Genomic DNA, 17,546 nt, shown 5'->3' with positions numbered 1-17,546 from the left:
CAATGATCTTCTTTTGGAATTCTATGATTGGATTTTCATAATTTACATTACATATAGAGTCTATTTTTTATATGTTAATTTTTTCAGGTTTGATCATATAACATTTTTCGATAAAATATTATATTTTATAAATAAAAATATCAAACAAAATCACAATTTAAATTAAAATTCAAACTCTACGCCTAATTCAAACTTAAAGAAATACACTCCTAAGTCTTGATACAATAGGCATAATTATTATGAAAAATGTTACCGTTCCTAAGTATGAAATTTACTAAACTTCATTGTCTCCACACTTCGGTATGAATTTTTTGTTAGTTAATTTTTGTGGTGGCATAACCATAGTTATATAGATGTTTTGCTTCTATGTTTTAATGGGAGTTTTGGGATTAAAGTGTATAATTTCATTTCATTTTTTTAACGAAATTTTTCAGAATTAGTAACGGGTAAATTTCAACATCGCAATATATTGAATGCAGCCTAAAAGTGAAGGTTTTTGGTGCTGTTTGTCAATTATTTGATATTTTAGATTGAAGCACCTAATTCTATTTTATCGTCGCTATCTCATTTTTTATTTTTTTATTTTTTTGGATGACGCGTCGCTATCTCATTGTTATGCAGGATAATCGTACGACAAATAATTCTAAAGGAAAGGAAATAATGCAGGATATGCTTAATATGGTTTCATCTACTTGCGATGAACAAGAACGCGATAGGCCATTGGCTTTTGATGATGGTATGGGACAGAGCAAAAGTCGAGCACAATCCTCAAACACATGTAATCAAAGTATATTCTTTGAAAATATTTTTCCCGAAGTTTTACTAGTTCATTATTACTTTCACTTTTAGTAACTCGTGATTTTTTTATTTTTCTTCTTCCGTAAATTTTCATTAAACATGGAAATAAATCTTCTTAATATATGAAACTTTTGAATTTAAATTTCTTAATATTCCTATCATTGATGCAGCTGGAATGACGAAGGAAGATGAAAACCTCGCAAAAATAGTTTATGAAAAACTTTACAGGGCGGGTGCGTGGGCCACCATTGATGACGAGCATACAGCTCCCGAGAAAATTGCCTCGCTGGAGAAGGACACATCAATGGAGGTTTCAGGCGAGCCGGAAGACGAAAGAGAAGAGCCACAAATTGAATCCCCGAAGAAGAAGAAGATAAAGCTCTGCAAAAAATACCCTCATCTTCCGGAAAAGTTCAAATTTGAAGATCGGGAAGAAGAGAGAAAAAAGAAGTTGGAGATGAAGAAGAAAGAGAAAGATAGAGAGCTCGAGGAGCTGTTTGAATTGTTGGATAATCAGTTAATTGGTTATTTATTTAATTGATGGAATTAAATTCATAATATTCGAAACCGATTATTCGCTGAGTTGAAATGCAGATGAGTGATATAATGGTTATTAGGCATATGAATGCCGGTAGACTTAGGCGCGCGCCGCCTGCCTGAACCAGATAATATGGTTGTGGGTTTGGTAAATAAATTGATTAATATAGTCGATTGTGTTTCAGAGCTTAATTGAAATGACAAATATTTTTTGTCAAATCTAAAACCCAAAAAAATTAAATTTATATACCAATAAATAGCCTCAGATTAAATGCATGCATAAATATATAATGCATTTCAAATATAATTGTATGCATAATGCAAAATACAACCAAAGTTTATACACACGTGCATACATGCATTTACACATGGTGATTAATACATGATGTTATATGCAAATTAAATTGCATGAAAATGTTTGCTATGTGTGTAAGTTTTCAAAATTGCTATTAATTTGCAATTTATTGGCATGCAATTAATTTTCGACCGTTACATCCGTGGGGGTGCCTATAAAAATGGTGTTGTGCATCTCATTTGAGAAAACAAGAACCAAGAGAAGATCTATTCTCTCTACACTCCTCTCGTCCCCTGAAATATTTTCCGACAGAGTTTCCAATGAGTTGTCCGGTACAAATGGCAACTCTTTCTTAAATATTAAGCCTCCCGACATAGCTCGTATTCCCCTCATTTTAGTTCGTCGGAGCTCCGAAATATTGGGGTGCCACCTAATTCGGAGACGAACGTCGTTTTATCTTTGGGAACGTTACGCCACGAACCGGAAGCACTACCGGGGTGTATTCGTTTTTGCGAAAAGAAGTTCTACCTCGACTCGGCGTGAATATCGAATTTATTTCGATAAAGTTATTAAATTCGATAAAACTAAATTGTTGTGATTATCAAAATTATTTTGATAAATTGATTATCGAATTTATTTCGATAAAATTATTGTTTTTATCAAAATTATTTTGATAAATTGATTATCGAATTTATTTCGATAAAATTATTGTAATTATCAAAATTATTTTGATAAATTGATTATAGAATTTATTTCGATAAATTATTATTGATTATTGAATTAATTCCGATAAATTATTTTGATATTGAATTTTATATTTCGATGATTATTTGATATTCTCGTGGTATAAAAATTTTCCAACAAAGAGATGGAACATGTTTGGGTAAATTCAATTCGGAAAATTTATTGATTTATATATATATATATATTAATTTAGAAGTGATTCGACACAGATCAAGAACAAACTAATTTGGCAACCATGGTTACAGAACCATGGTTACAGCTTGCTCCCGAAGAAAATTCTATGGAGTCCGAAGAAGAAGAAGAAGAAGAAGAAGAAGAAGAAGAAGAAGATGATGATGATGAATGGGTTCTTCTCCTAAGCATTATACCAATAAATAGGTGCAATGTTCGGAGGTGGCGTAGGTACCATATTCGATTATGAACATGGAAGAAACTCGACTCGTCATTTTGCGCTGAAACATTTCTACCCGAATCTTGTATGATCGGAACTTGAGTCAAGAACATGTTATATGATTGTAGATTAATCGCGACACTCTTGTTTGGGTGAGCATGATAACTTAATTTTAGAATTCTTTTTTGAATGGACGCTCAAAAAAGAATATTCGTATTGTTGATATAATTAATTTGTTTTCGATATTTCTTATTTTACTATTTCATTGTTTAATGAAGAATTATTTTGGGCTTGTAGGGTATTGGTAGGGATGTCAAATGTGGCGAGTTAGGCCCGTACCGCTCTTAATGGAGCGAATTTTGATTTAAAAATATACTTTGGGGTGAATTGTGTATTTTAGATTTTGAATCTTGTCGGGTTCGAGGCGGTTATGGGTTCAAACTCGGATATTGTAATAATTATTAAAATTAATATATATTTATATAATATAAATTATATTACATATTTAAAAATTTTAAATATAAAATAGAATCATAATTCTTAAATTAAATATATTTTTGCATTTATTTCTTTCTTAATTCTCTTCACAATTAGGACTACTAACATGCCTGCCACCCACCGGACACAGCCAATATTTGATTATTCTTTTTTTTTTTGGACTAATTTTCTTTTTTACTTCTAACACTTACTTTTTTTAATGGTTTGATATGGGTCGGGTCCTGGGCCCGGACTGAAGCGTAGCGGATCTTGGGGCCTAATATTTTCTAGCGGGGTGAGTCTCGAGGCATGTAGAATCCGTCCCGAACTCGCATTAAGATTGCTAGAGCTTGATAGCAAAAATAATGTGTGAGATTATGCATATTCGTAAGAAATGAATACTTTTATAAAAATGAGGAATACTGTATTATAATATTTATATATACCGGAGTTGTGCAAAATTATCGATTTATGATTTATCAACTGATTCCAAGTTTAAATTGAAATTTTGAAGTTTTATAATTTGATAATTCGAACAGTTGAATTCAATAAATTTAGAAACAATTGCACAAGTTAGAAAAATTAAAACTAAAAATATGAATTAACTTAAATTTTGATTAAGTTTAATATATATATATATAATTTAAATATTCGAATTATCAGATTCGATGCACATCCTTTATATCAAATTGATTTAAATTACATTATTAGACTGAAAAACAAAAAAAACTTTCGTTTAATATAAGTTCAATAAAATTTTAAAATTTGTAAAAAATAATTAGATGTTTAATAAATCTTCTATTTACAAATACAAATATTTAATATTATATTTTTTTTGAAGAAAACCCTATTAATAAATAGGATAAAAATCCAAACATGTCCCAATACATTTAAAATAATTAATTTAAGTCTGAAAGTAAATAATTATCAATTTTAAGTTCGAATATAAACAATTTTAATCTCAGAAACCCATGACATGACCACTTACTGTAGGATTCAATATCATGTAAACAACACATTGCAATTTGACGGCTTGCAGGTCGGCAAGAAGAAGCGGAGGCTAAACCTTGAGTAAGTTAATACTCCTTCGAATTTAAAATTGAAAAAATATATATTCTAATTTTACTGTTTATTTCGTAACAATCATTTATTTGTTAATATGAATTGAAACACTTGCTTCAATCAAATTGACTTAATTATATTATTTAATTTTAAATAGTTAATTAATTTGAGTATATAAGAATTAACAACAACAAACTACGAAATTAAAACCCAACTGCCAGAAGATTTTGTAATATATATCATCACTGTTCAACTCCAAAATGCGGAATCAAGATAGATACATACATATGTATATAGATTCCATTTGTTACTTCTAACCATATGTTACAAACATTTAGATTAAAATTGTCTCAGGACATACAATATGGTTTTCCAATGAAATTAATCAACCAAACAAAACATGCAGACTACATTAAAGGCAGCATTCTTCGCTGCCACAGAAAATGCTTAACAAAGCCAAAAATACGATACCATTCTAGCGTGAAGATATGTTATCATTTTAGCCCCCCCAAAAAAATGAATCGAAAACATTCTCAAAATCAAATAATTTCTATTTTTTTAAGAAAAAAAAAAAGGATCAGATTATTTGACATAGCAATTCTACTTCCATGAACAAGTGACCTACAAACTACTCCACCCACCTTGAGTTCCATCTCCGGTATAACCAAACAACAAACGCCCCAACCGACAGAATAGGGAAAACATTGCCATCCCAAGTACATACTACAAGACTCACGAACAATATCCCTGCACTAAACCATCCAACATCGACCCACACACGCAACTTCTAGAAGCACCTCATCAAAGTTTTGCTAGTTTAAAAGATCAGATGAAGCCTACTATAAAATGTTAATGTCACATCTCTCAGGCCTTGAGTAACCTAACAGAATCAAGTAATTCAAGTCTTGTTTTCGACGCAACATACCTAGCAATAGAATAATAATGCATTGCAAGATCACACTTTTCCCAATTCAGCAGCAGCAGAGCATCACCAACCATTTTTCTAATTCCTCCTTTGTGCCGTAATTCTAATCTTCTAGGCAGTATATTTAGATATATAGCAAGTAATTGTCCAAGAATCCAACTATTAGACACAATACATCAACATATATCTAATGATGAGAGTACCTTCAGTGATCTCTCGTCAAAAGAAACTCAAATGACATTATAACACCGAGTAATACCAACAGTCTAGAGCCTAATTTGAGAAATCTCTCTCATGCGTTTCAGTTCTTATGATCATACTAACCTAATGGCAACCATGTTTAAAGCAATGTCCACAACTCCGATTAAAAAATATAGAAAACAAAAGCTCCTTTAAGAGTGTTGGACTAAACCCATTACTCAAAACTACGCAAAAATCATGATTCCAGGAAGGTCACTTCAACAAATCAGTCCAATAAGGATCCAAAAAACAAAATGGTAACCAACCAATAAACTTAACCACAACAAGGCAAATACGATACTTGCACGAGTTAGGCTAGGTTTCCAGCGAGGAGAACTCAGTTTTTGGGTTTCTTCCAAACATAAGCTAGTAGTTTTTTTACAACAAACACCATCAACCAAAGAGTTTAGAGAACTCAAGTAGATACTTAATCTCCGAAACCGTGCCCAACAAAGAATAATACCATCTTAAAAAGTTTCATGTCAATTCTGATAAAGGAAATGAAAGCAGCTTCTAAAGTGGACAACTTGTTTCTGAGTAATGGTTCGCCCCGCTGATAATTAACCATAAAAATGTAAACTTCCAACTTTTGGAGAATAGACAACATCTTCAACAAACCAACTGTCACCATTTCCAAATTATAATACTCCAGAAACACAAAACTTGAAAGAAAATCATCTGGCGTAGATCACAAACAGATTGGAACCATATAAACATAATGCAAAACTAGATCTAGCTCAACCAAAGTTTGTGGCGCCCAATGCCACGGATCAAACACCTCTGAACTTCTCCAGAGTGTTACCTTCCAGACAGAAAAAAGTTTACTTTCCACATCTTTCACTTGAAATAATAAGCAGCAGTCATCAAAACACACAAATGTTATTAAAACATCACATGCTGAAGATGTCTCCTTTGTGTTCTGAAAATCTCAGTGACCTTACAGCATATAAAAAGAGGGTGATAAAATCCAACATACATCCTTTAAAAAGTTTGGTACATCAAAGCACCAAAAATCTGTCCCAGAGTTTCAGTCTCTCGATACATGGGGTTTTCCATATCCAAATTAAATGCTCCATCGGGAAAGGCAAGCATTAATATCCAACTTCGAATAACCAACATCCTAGAGCAGCTTCTTCCCAATTCCAATCTGCCATAAGCAGTCATGATAATCATCTCGCTCGGAGTTTGACAAGTACAGAACTTAGCAAGGAGATGGACGAAACTTGTGGTTGCCGAGACAAAAGCAACCCACCAGTTACAATCCCTAAGCTAGCTAGTAATATGGACTAGTTAATGCAGCAAGATAGTTCAAACACAGAGAAATTTGTGTTTGAAAAAGATATCTTGGTGGGGAGAGGGGAGAAGGTGATAAATTTTGCGTACCTCAATAATATGACCCAGAACCACCACTTCCCATACCTCCTAAACCACGTCCAGGATAGAGTGATGAGTAGGAGCTACCACCAACCTGCAAAGGTTATGGTCAAGCACCCTTAGGATGTGGAAGTATGTAACACTTCAAAAGAGCAACTAAAACGTAAAAAAGAACATACATCACCCCCACGAGGCATATAATCACCACCATAACTTGATGAATACATCCCGCCAACATCACTGCTACTGTAAGAACCTGCAATAAGAGAATATTCTAAGTATTAATTGCATGATTAGATGGTTTCTGTTACAGATCAGAGTCCCCAAAAAACAAAAACTTACTCTTTACACTAAAACCAGTACATACCTCCACTGTAACCCATACCCTGCCGACTACTATATAGACCATGTGAATCTTGGCTGGACAAAGAGCTTCGACTTCCACCATATCCAAGGTTTGATCTCCCAAGCCTACCATTTGAAATTGAAGATAAGTTTTACAGAACTTTCAAACAGAAAACAGTATATCAAAGACCCATAATTATATGACAGACCTGTCACCGTAAGCATCTCCATAATGTGCAGAACTGCTACCAAGGTCATACTCCAACCGAGCACGAGAATGACGAACTCCAGCATCAGAATACCGTGGAGGTGCATCATCCTTATACACACACAAAGTCAATGGCAATGTTGCAGGTACAGCACAATTAAGCAAAATAAATATATAAATAACATTTTAGAAAAGACAATCTAGAAATTACCACAGCAGCATAAGGACGTTTGGAACCAGACATAGAATCATAGTCACGCGGGCGTCCCTCGCGGTAAGTCGGAGGTGGCCTTTCATACCTCTGACTATAGCTATCATCAACATAAGCTCTTCTAGAATTAGATCTTGGCGCACCACCTCTGGGTAAATCCGGGTAACCAGATCCACGAGAATACTCATCTCGATAAGGTGGGCGTCTATCAGAAGTCATTCTAGTATCATAGTCTATCACAGTTCTACTTCTAGGGTGAAAATCTTCACGATGGCCATAATCTCTCTTAAAGCCACTCTTGGGGTATGAAGGAACTGTGATATAGTACGGTTATTATTAAATCTGTTTGCAAAAAAGATTAAATGCACTAATATATTAGAATGGTTCAATACCAGGTGGGGGTCTCCTATCATAGGACCTCGGCAAGGGTGCAACAGGCCTGCTCCTTGGAGGAGGAACATCCATAACTGTTCTTCTATCTCGAACAGCTGCTGATCTTTTGAATCCATGTTCATCAACAGGAGGGAGTCGTGACCCAATTCCTCTAGGACCACGAACAGGTACACTACGTGGCGCAGGACGACTCCATGAGCTCCTAACATCTCGAACTGACCCACGTGGAGGCCGAAAATCTCCACGAGCAGCATGTTTTCCCTTGCCTCTCTGAAGTGGTCTAGACAATCTTGCCCTAACTTTAGCCTGAAACATGCAGCAATTTTGGATAAACTGCTCAACTAGAAGATTAAAGGGAACAACAAAGATTAGTTTCAATATGCAACCTTGTGATTCCCTTCACCCAACTCCTCATTATTGATGCTTTTAGCACATATCACAGCAGCATCATGGGTATCAAAGGTAACAAATCCAAAATCCTTTCTCCTCGCAGATGGCATATTGCGAGCAAGCTCAACCTTTTCAATCTCCCCATATTTTTTGAGAAGATCCTTAACATCTTCCTCATCCCAAGCAGCAGAAATGCCATCCACAAATACAGTTTTTACCTGAATTCAAGAATTAAGGTCAAAAAAGCACAAGAGATTTAAAGTAAATGAAAGAAAGACCAGCAAACAAAAAACTTCATACCAAAAGTTAGATTAAAATGCATTTCAGAGAATAAAATAAAACGAGTTAACTAACGAAAAGATCTAGTACTCACAAATTTAAGTGTATGCACATTGAGATACAAGGGAAATAAAAGGTACAAATAAGGTATCCATGACATGATAAGGAGGCATAATTCTGAATTACTAAAAAGCAAAAACTAAATAGAATACCCTTAAACTCTGATCAGTTATCCAATCTTGGATTCAACACACATACAATCAAGTCAAATAATTTTTAACAATTAACATTGATATGTACGGTATATGCTATGTCACACACCCATTCAAATGGAATTAGATTTAGAAATTTCAGTTATATCTTGAACAAAGAGGCAGATATATCCAAGTATGCACCTGGGCCATGATTTCGTCACCAGGATCAATGAATGAATCTGCAAAGGAAACCTTAGCAGGCCTATCCACTCCAAAGACTACATCCCGCTTCTGTAGACGCTTAAAAGCATCCATGGCATCAGATCTTGAGGAAAACTCTAAGAAAGCAAAGCCTCGATTCATTCCCACATTGTTACTATCTTCAACCAATGTCAGATCCTCAATATTCCCAATGCCATAATGCTTCAACTTGTCCTTCAACTGAATTGTAATAAATAGTCATGTAACAAAGGTCCATTCTAAATTATATTACTCATCAGCATTGAACGATCTACTTACAGCTTCTTTTGTCCATGTCCTGCATATGTTACCTAAAAATAGAGTATCACTGTCCTGGCTCGGGGTAACTCCACACTGCTTTCCATGAACCTAGAACTTGGGAGGTCAGAAATCTGAATGCAGCGTATAGGAAAAATCAGTAATTTCAGCAAATATGAATAAAAAAAAGTACCACTGGGTTTTTCAGTTCAGAACAAGCTCTTTTTGCTTGCTCCACAGTTGCAAATCGCAAAAATGCGAAACCCTTGTTTTTCTTTGTCTGAGGGTTCATCATTAGTCTGACTTCAGTAACTTCACCAACTTCACTGAAAACTTTCCTCAGATCGCTCTCAGTAGCATCCTTATCTAACCCACCAACAAAAACTTCATACTCCTTCCGCTTGCGTCGTTCTTTAACAACATCATGGTGTTCCTCTTCCTCAGCAACATCAGCCATCTCAGTATGGTCCTGCCCTGCATGCTGATCATCTTCCTCCTGCTCAAGGTCTTCAGGCACGCCTTCAATTTCTTCTTCAACCACATTTCCCTCTTCCTCATCAACATCAACTTCATCAGGATCCTCTTCTATTACATCACCTCCTTTTCGCCGAGGATCCGGCCCAATTTCCTTCTCATCATAATAAGGAGCACCATAATCTTCAGTTTCATATTCAGCATCATTATCCTCCAAGTCTAATCGTTCATCTTTTTCAAACTCATCTATTGATTCTTTTGCATCAAAGTCTGCCGAGTAAAAACAGTAAGACAGACATCCAAATGCAAGTCAACTGATGGAACAACGAAATGATGAAGGCCATGTTGTAAGAGCATGCATGCTAACTATTTATTTAGACTAGAAGCATAGATGTGTAACAAAAAGTAGAGCCACCAAGCCCTTCATCTAAGACAAGACTTCAATGGAAGTCTTCACCAGTTTGAAAATACCAATCAGAAGATTTATCCTTTTCTTTCTGAAAATCAGGATGAAATAACCACTTAACACTCCAAATGTGGCACATATTATGTCGCAAACAAGGGGAAGCCGCCGGAAATCTACCGAGTTGTGGAAGGAGGCAGGAGAGGCAAAAGGAGTTACGAGAAAACAGAGGACAGAGGACAGCGGTATGGGCCAGAGAAACTCACAAAGATAGACAAAAATAAAACTTCTAATATCCTTATCCAATGCACAATGCGCTATTGCAAGCTTTTTCATATTTGCTCCACAACATGTGTCATGGGGCGTCATTTACATCTATGATTCATGGAGTTCTCAATTTTGTATATCACGCAGAAGATCTCCAAAAGAAAATTCCACGTGTCAAATTATATACAATTTATTACTTCTTCATCTAGCTTTGCAAGTACCCCTTAATTCAACTAATCTACCCACACAAGCAATTCTTCAGATAAAAATTACCAATCTATCATAAAATAAGCAGAAACCAATCTACCACAAAAGCATATGCAATTAAAGATGCAGCACCCACTATCCCAAGAGAAGTGCATTACTGTTTAAAACTTGAAATAAAGGTCTTCTTTTACCATCAATATAAGTCAGACCAACACAGAAAGCCCTAGAAAATATCTCAAACCCATCAAAATTCGAGCGAGCTAGCGGCTGCAGTTGGGCATCCATATCAGTTATACATTTAGGTCGTTTTGTGCTCAGCAATTGTTATGATTGCTTCAAAGCGACTAAACCCTAGATAATAGATTTGATCATTGACAATTACCCAGGAAAATCTGAAAACTATGAAACGAATTACGAATACAGACAGATAACACCAGTCGCATCAAAACCCTAGGCACCGAAAGCTTCACTCACTGAAAAACCAATAACAAAACGATAGGTCAACTTACTCTTCGCTGAAGCATCGTCCTTTTCTGCCCCCAATTTCTCCGGCGTCTTCACCCTTTCCTCGGGTTCGATCTCCTCCTCAACAAACGGTGCCTTTTCTTCCTCGACTTTCTCCCCTTCCGCAACACGACTATCTTCCTCCTCCACTTTCGGTTCCTCCAAGTGGATCCGAGCCTGCGCCCTCGCTCCTCGTCCCCGCGCAGCTCGCTTGCTCCCCGGCCCCGCTGCGGTTCTCCTCGTCGTTTTCGGCGGCATCCTTCACCTAATCAACCGATTAAAAACCTCAAACGGATAATTCAAGATCGAAAAAGCACCGATATCGACAGACAAGAGAAGTCCAGGAAAGATTTGCGCGTAATCTTCAAGGTCCGTCCCTGCGGTTGTCGTACGTCAGCCGCGGAAATTGAGAAACCCTAATGAGAGGTAAAGATTTGGCAAAATCTGTTGAATGCGTGCAATGCCAAGAGCGTTTAGATTTATATAATATTGAAAAAATTAAAGTAAGGCATCACTTCAATGCATCAGATATGTATTTATTTGACACGTAGATATAATAGGGGTAATTTCGGCATATGAGAGAAATTAATATGATTGGCTCATCGACGTGACAATTTGAGAACTCGGTCTATCTATAACAACCGGTCTTACGTATTAAGGTCATCTTGTTAAGTATTTTTATTTTAATCATAATCTTATTTTCATTAAAATATTGTATTTTTTATTATTTTAAATATTTTTAAAAATTATAATTTATAATAAACATTTTAAATTTAAAAAAAAAATTGAAAATTAAAATAAAAATAAATAAATAATGTCATACCAACGCAAAACAATAGTGCAGAACCGACCCTAAATCTACCAACAGTTGGAGACGCCCTACCATGGTTTAGATATATGATATGGATCAGCTTAGTATTGTGTTAATTTGATCTGATTTTAGTTTTAGCTTATGTTACAGAGTGATATACATATTTCAATATATTTATAATATAATACTTGATTTATCCGTCCATTAAAATTAGTTCATTTGAGTTCGGCACGACAAATAAAAAATAATATTTTATTGAAAAATAATAGGTAGTTTAGGGTATTTTTGAAAGTTTAGTTAAAAAATAAAGTAAATAAAAAGAGAAAATGTAATAAAATTAATGATATTTGTTGTAAATGAACGTTGAATAGATGGTAATAATTAAATATTGATTTGTTGACTTTGCCAAAAGTAATAGGATAAATTTAGCGAACGGACTAAAAAGGAAAGTGGAAATAAATTTGGCGGACGGAGGAAGTATATATTTATTTTTATATATTTCAATATATTTATAATACTAACATATATTTTCTCTATTTCTTAACCATCTATCTATTTTGCTTCGTCCCATAACAAAATATTCATTTTATTTTTTTTAGTAATTGTATTATTTATTAACATTACAAATACCCTTCCAATTTACAACATATTACACGAATGTCATTAAATTTATATCAACAATACTAATAAAGTTAAGATTAATCTCCAGGTAACTCGGTAGATATATTGCTCTCCCAAACTAGGTCAAATCATGACTATACTGATTTTATTGTATCAGCATATAAATACACGAGTCAGCATGAATATTTTTTAATATAGTAATAGTATTTGATAACTAATTGTAGTATAATAGAAATAGAAAGATACCTTTTAATATTATATGAAGTGTTGGGGCAAATGAAGTATATATTTTTCTAAAAATACATTTTTATCATTCTTCATACATTGAATTGAGACGAAAAACCAAGGGCCAAAAACATGATTACAAGAAACAAGATGATGAATGAAGAAAACACTATCACACTAATCCTTACAAAACTTGAACATTATCATCTCAATCCAAAATAGGGACTTACTATCCAAAAACACTAAAAACATGAGCCTTTTTTCGCCTTTTTACGGATCGATTAGGCCCCCGAACCCATTGTCGGGGCGATGCGAGGGAACAAAAGCTTGAGGCGGAAAGCGTCGACTCCATTCAAGTAGTACCGGAAAAGCCTCTTGGCTCTAATGAACCCCAAACGACCATAGAGCGCGAGCGCACCTTTGTTTGTAACTTCTGCTTCCAGTGTCACCTGCAACACACAACTTTGTGACCCGTCGGGGGTAGACAGACCATGAAAATCTTGGAAAATGTAATAAATCAACACAACAATTGAACATGCACCCGAAAAAGAGAAGGCTAATGTTGAAAGGCGTAGATGTGATCAAAGATTCGAAAAATAATGGGTAATAAGATAATTGCGCCATCATTAAGAGGCCTAGCCTTCAAGAAAATAAGAAAAATGCTTATAGCCTAATAGGTAATGTGTAACATGGATTAAACGTTCGAAAAACTAATGGGCAACAAAATGAGGCACTATTGAGCAGTTCTAATTACTAAGATAATCTCTTTCACCAAGCCTTCAAGAAAGTAAGAAAATGCTTATCGCCGTAAGCAAATATACCTCCTCACAACCGGATTCCATCATCACTTTGATCGACCTGGTAACAAGCTCAGTTGCTGCAAATCAAAGCTGTAATCAGTAACATTGCCAATGATTATCCACTAGCCGACGATTTCTATTGCCAAAAATCATGCAAACGGTGAAATTTTTAGCAGCTACATGGATATGCTGATGATTGAGAATTCGAAGGTATTCCATCTATTGAAATTCGACAGCGAGATCATCCACACCAGCATTGTTTCAATTCAAAGCTTATCAGTAAGGTAAACACATCAAAGCCTAGTTAATTATGTATGTGTATATATATATATGATGTATGTATGTATACGTAGTATCAGTTACCAATGCCTTTGCCTCTGTAAGGGCTGAGGACGACAAGCATAGCAATGTATCCACGGAAGGTATGGCGATGATCTCCCATCTTGCACACCACAGTCCCCACGCATTTACCTTTATGAAATGCCTGCAATTTGGGGATCAATCAAGCATCAGAGGACATCCAATTAGGGATTGATTATTTGAGAGGTGAGAAAAAAGTAGATCATTACAAGGAACGAAAGGTTGGGCCAGAGGTAGACGAAGTATCTGTACGTGAAGATGGAATACGGCTCGCTAAGCTCCTGATCAACCAAATTCATAATCAGCGGCAGGTGATGCTCCCCGCCGTAGCTCACATACTCTATCTCCGACACCTCGAAATCCGCCTTTCCCTCCGCCATACAAACGGTAAAAATACCTCAACGAAAGGCGAATTCCTGACTTTTGAATCCGATTATCGAAGAAGAACAGTTTAATCCGCCGGCGATAGCGCTCGAATCGGCCGCAGCAGAGCTAGGGTTTCCTTCAATTCCTCGACCATGAGAGCTTTGTTTACACAGCTTCTTTGATTTTCCATTAATTTATTAATTATTTTAAAAGCAAATTAATTATTTTTAAATATTTATTAATAGTAATGGAAGCCAAAAGGAAAGAAATAAATAAAGAACAGTACAGTGAGCAAACAAAACAGCGCTTGAGGGGAGCCCTCTCCCTCACCCTAAGAAATTCCGTCTCGATTCGGTTGAATTCGGGCGATTTTGATCCGTCTAACGTCTCCAATCTGAATTCCCGAGCTAAGATGCGCCGGCAGGCGGAGGCGTAGTCGGAAAAGAGGTGGATTTCTGGAACTCGATTTTGTGTGTAGTGATATGAACATTTACGGAGATCGAGCGGCAGGAGGGTCTGCCAAGGGTGGGGAGATGCTGGATCGGAAGCGGATTAATGATGCCTTGGGCAAGCAATTGGAGAAGTCTGCCACTCCCACCTCAAGAAGCAAGGGCGGCGCCGCCACCGGCGCCTTACCTTCCACCTCTGCGTCCACCGGAAAACATGTTGATGCTCGGGACAAGCTATCCGAAGGTACCTTTTCTTGTAATTTCTATTATTCTTAGTTTGTTCTATTATAAACGCAGGATTATTGTTTTTTGTGTGGTTGATTAAGATTTATCTGGTGGTTGGAGTTGTAATATACTTTTGAGCTTAAAATCTTCTGCCATGGAGTGTTTCAGTCTGTTGAATCAGATCTGTCTGAGGTGTGGAATCTGCCATATTTTGCTATTGCTTCCTTACAAATTCTATACTTCGTTGGCTTCTGTGGATTTAAGTTGAATTGCCTGTATTACATTGAACTGGCTACGAATCACGACGGCTGAAAAGTATGAATCCGCTATGGATTCTCAGGTCTGTCACTTGAGTTCCATATGTTAGTGTTGAATTTCCGGAGGAGGAAGGGGATCTGTGCTATGGATTGAATGATGGCAATAACATTTCTGATGTGAAGGTGAATCACAGTCGGAATAGAGGTTGATAAATGTAAACGAGGGTACGCTGGATTGGATCTTATCCTATTTGGTTTATTTTCTTCGCTCGTCGCATTTTTTGCTAGTTATCCGGTACCTATTGCTACCTGTTTATTCCTATATAATAAGGATTCATGAAATTGGCGATGTTAGCTAAGCTTTGTATGCTTGTTCATGTTGCAGGGGAGTCTGAGACGGACAGCGAAGAGTCTGACGTCAGTGGTTCTGATGGCGAAGATACATCTTGGATTTCATGGTTCTGCAACTTGAGAGGAAACGAGTTCTTCTGCGAAGTTGATGATGAGTATATTCAAGATGATTTTAATCTATGCGGTTTGAGTAACCAAGTCCCGTACTACGATTATGCTCTGGACCTAATTCTTGATGTAGAATCATCTCATGGTCAGCATTTTCATGTTTATATTTGATTCAAAAATTAACTTGTTCGATAATGGGCTTTTGCATATATATATAGGTGATTCGTTTACTGAAGAACAGAACGAATTGGTCGAATCTGCCGCGGAAATGCTCTATGGGCTCATACACGTTCGATACATCTTAAGTAGCAAAGGAATGGCTGCAATGGTAACATCCATAGTTCGCTTAAAATCTTTCTCGTCGTCTACTTCATTTTTTCACATCGCTAACATCTCGATCTGGAAATGACGGCAGTTGGAGAAGTACAAAAGCTATGATTTCGGAAGATGCCCCAGAGTTTACTGCTGCGGACAGCCTTGTCTTCCCCTTGGACAATCCGACATCCCACGCTCAAGTACCATAAAGATCTACTGTCCTAAATGCGAAGATGTATACTACCCTCGATCCAAGTACCAAGGCAGTATCCTTAACATGCGCTCTCGTTTTCCATCCATTGCATGCTGAAATTGGATTCTTTCATTGCGATAATCGAATTCTCCCATTGTTAAATGATTTCCTTGACTGATAAAGATATCGACGGCGCGTATTTTGGGACCACATTCCCTCATCTATTCTTGATGACCTACGGGCAGTTCAAGCCTCAGAAGCCTACGCAGAGCTACATACCCCGAGTGTTCGGCTTCAAGATGCACAAGCCTTGAAATGGATCGCCTTTTAAAATCCCGACACTTGGAAAAGAATGAATTTGTGCTATGTTAGTCCGATGAAACAGTTGCAAACATTGACACGCCGGAACATCAGATAGGCGGTGAAGAGCGATTTGTGTTTAGATTCGGACACATCATGTGTAAGTTTATTTCTCTCTTATTCGATTCGTCGTCTGTGGCAAAATATGTGTTTTTTTTTTTTTTTTTTCTTTTGCAATCTCCTTCCCTAACTAGACTTACCTTGTCTGAGTTCTTTGTTATATACATATATATACATATATATATTGCTGAACAAGAAGAAGAAGATGTTGAGCAATCATAAACTAAGTTGAGTTCATTGCCTCTTTGCTTGTTTTTAATTTTATTTTTTTTGCCAAATACATGTGCAATTAGTTTTTTTTTTATATATATTAAATATTTGATTTTTTACTTATTATTAAAATGTTTCTAAAATTTCAAAATTTCTTATTTAAATATAAGGTATATATATATTTTTAAAGTAAGTATAGATCCTAGCGTTTCGTATAAATATATTTATATTTGTTACATTATATTAAAATATAATGATAAAAAAGGTCTTATGTGAAAAAATATTTATGAATTAGTAAAAAAAAAAAAAGAAAAAAAGCAGGGTGTGTTTGTTTGGGAATTTGGATCTTGAGTTGGGATTTGAATAGTAAAAATTTTGAATTTGAATAGTTGTATGATGTGATATAAATAAGTGTTGATGTGATATTTTGAATGTAAAATCGATTTTTAGTATAATATAAAAAATTAAAAAATAAGTGTTTGATTTGATGTTTTTGGAGGGGAAAAATTGGAAGAATAGTATATTAGGGGAAAAATCCCAAAAAAGCACACCCTATGAATTAATTACTCCCTCCGTCATAATACAATGGTCTTATTTACTATTTTTATTTGTCCCAAAA

General features: G+C 35.7%; 4 protein-coding genes across 6 annotated transcripts; 2 read left to right on the top strand and 2 right to left on the bottom strand.

Moving 5' to 3' along the window:
• The first annotated feature begins 678 nt into the window (after positions 1 to 678).
• On the top strand, positions 679 to 1,339 carry LOC127246815 (uncharacterized). The gene is made up of 2 exons (XM_051268401.1): positions 679 to 787; positions 969 to 1,339. The coding sequence occupies exons 1-2, from the start codon at positions 679 to 681 to the stop codon at positions 1,337 to 1,339; spliced, it is 480 nt and encodes a 159-aa protein (XP_051124358.1).
• Positions 1,340 to 3,410: 2,071 nt separating this feature from the next.
• Positions 3,411 to 11,688, bottom strand: LOC127245384 (uncharacterized). 3 transcript variants are annotated; one of them, XM_051266228.1, is made up of 13 exons: positions 11,548 to 11,685; positions 11,222 to 11,481; positions 9,555 to 10,105; positions 9,383 to 9,472; positions 9,065 to 9,304; positions 8,387 to 8,608; positions 8,000 to 8,306; positions 7,608 to 7,921; positions 7,398 to 7,507; positions 7,211 to 7,314; positions 7,023 to 7,099; positions 6,853 to 6,937; positions 4,627 to 6,616 (listed from the first exon to the last, which is right to left on the bottom strand). In XM_051266228.1, exons 2-12 carry the CDS (start codon positions 11,472 to 11,474, stop codon positions 6,854 to 6,856), a joined length of 2,352 nt encoding a protein of 783 aa, XP_051122185.1. In that variant the 5' UTR covers positions 11,475 to 11,481; positions 11,548 to 11,685; the 3' UTR covers positions 4,627 to 6,616; position 6,853. The 3 variants fall into 3 exon arrangements, with proteins under 3 accessions (XP_051122194.1, XP_051122185.1, XP_051122177.1); XM_051266237.1 differs by lacking the exon at positions 4,627 to 6,616 and adding an exon at positions 3,411 to 3,591 and having other exon boundaries at positions 11,222 to 11,688; XM_051266220.1 differs by having other exon boundaries at positions 11,222 to 11,687.
• A 1,320-nt stretch (positions 11,689 to 13,008) lies between these two features.
• On the bottom strand, positions 13,009 to 14,567 carry LOC127245405 (N-alpha-acetyltransferase MAK3). Its single transcript, XM_051266264.1, has 4 exons — positions 14,243 to 14,567; positions 14,037 to 14,157; positions 13,695 to 13,750; positions 13,009 to 13,322 (listed from the first exon to the last, which is right to left on the bottom strand). Exons 1-4 carry the CDS (start codon positions 14,411 to 14,413, stop codon positions 13,155 to 13,157), a joined length of 516 nt encoding a protein of 171 aa, XP_051122221.1. The 5' UTR covers positions 14,414 to 14,567; the 3' UTR covers positions 13,009 to 13,154.
• Positions 14,568 to 14,705: 138 nt separating this feature from the next.
• LOC127245400 (putative casein kinase II subunit beta-4) lies at positions 14,706 to 16,955 on the top strand. Its single transcript, XM_051266251.1, has 5 exons — positions 14,706 to 15,092; positions 15,716 to 15,934; positions 16,008 to 16,117; positions 16,205 to 16,370; positions 16,481 to 16,955. Exons 1-5 carry the CDS (start codon positions 14,882 to 14,884, stop codon positions 16,609 to 16,611), a joined length of 837 nt encoding a protein of 278 aa, XP_051122208.1. The 5' UTR covers positions 14,706 to 14,881; the 3' UTR covers positions 16,612 to 16,955.
• Positions 16,956 to 17,546: the final 591 nt, after the last annotated feature.

The sequence above is a fragment of the Andrographis paniculata genome, unplaced genomic scaffold (genome assembly GCF_009805555.1).
Source record: "Andrographis paniculata isolate CXL003 unplaced genomic scaffold, ASM980555v1 Contig10END, whole genome shotgun sequence".
NCBI lineage: Eukaryota > Viridiplantae > Streptophyta > Magnoliopsida > Lamiales > Acanthaceae > Andrographis > Andrographis paniculata.
This window is presented reverse-complemented; position numbering and strand designations above follow the sequence as displayed.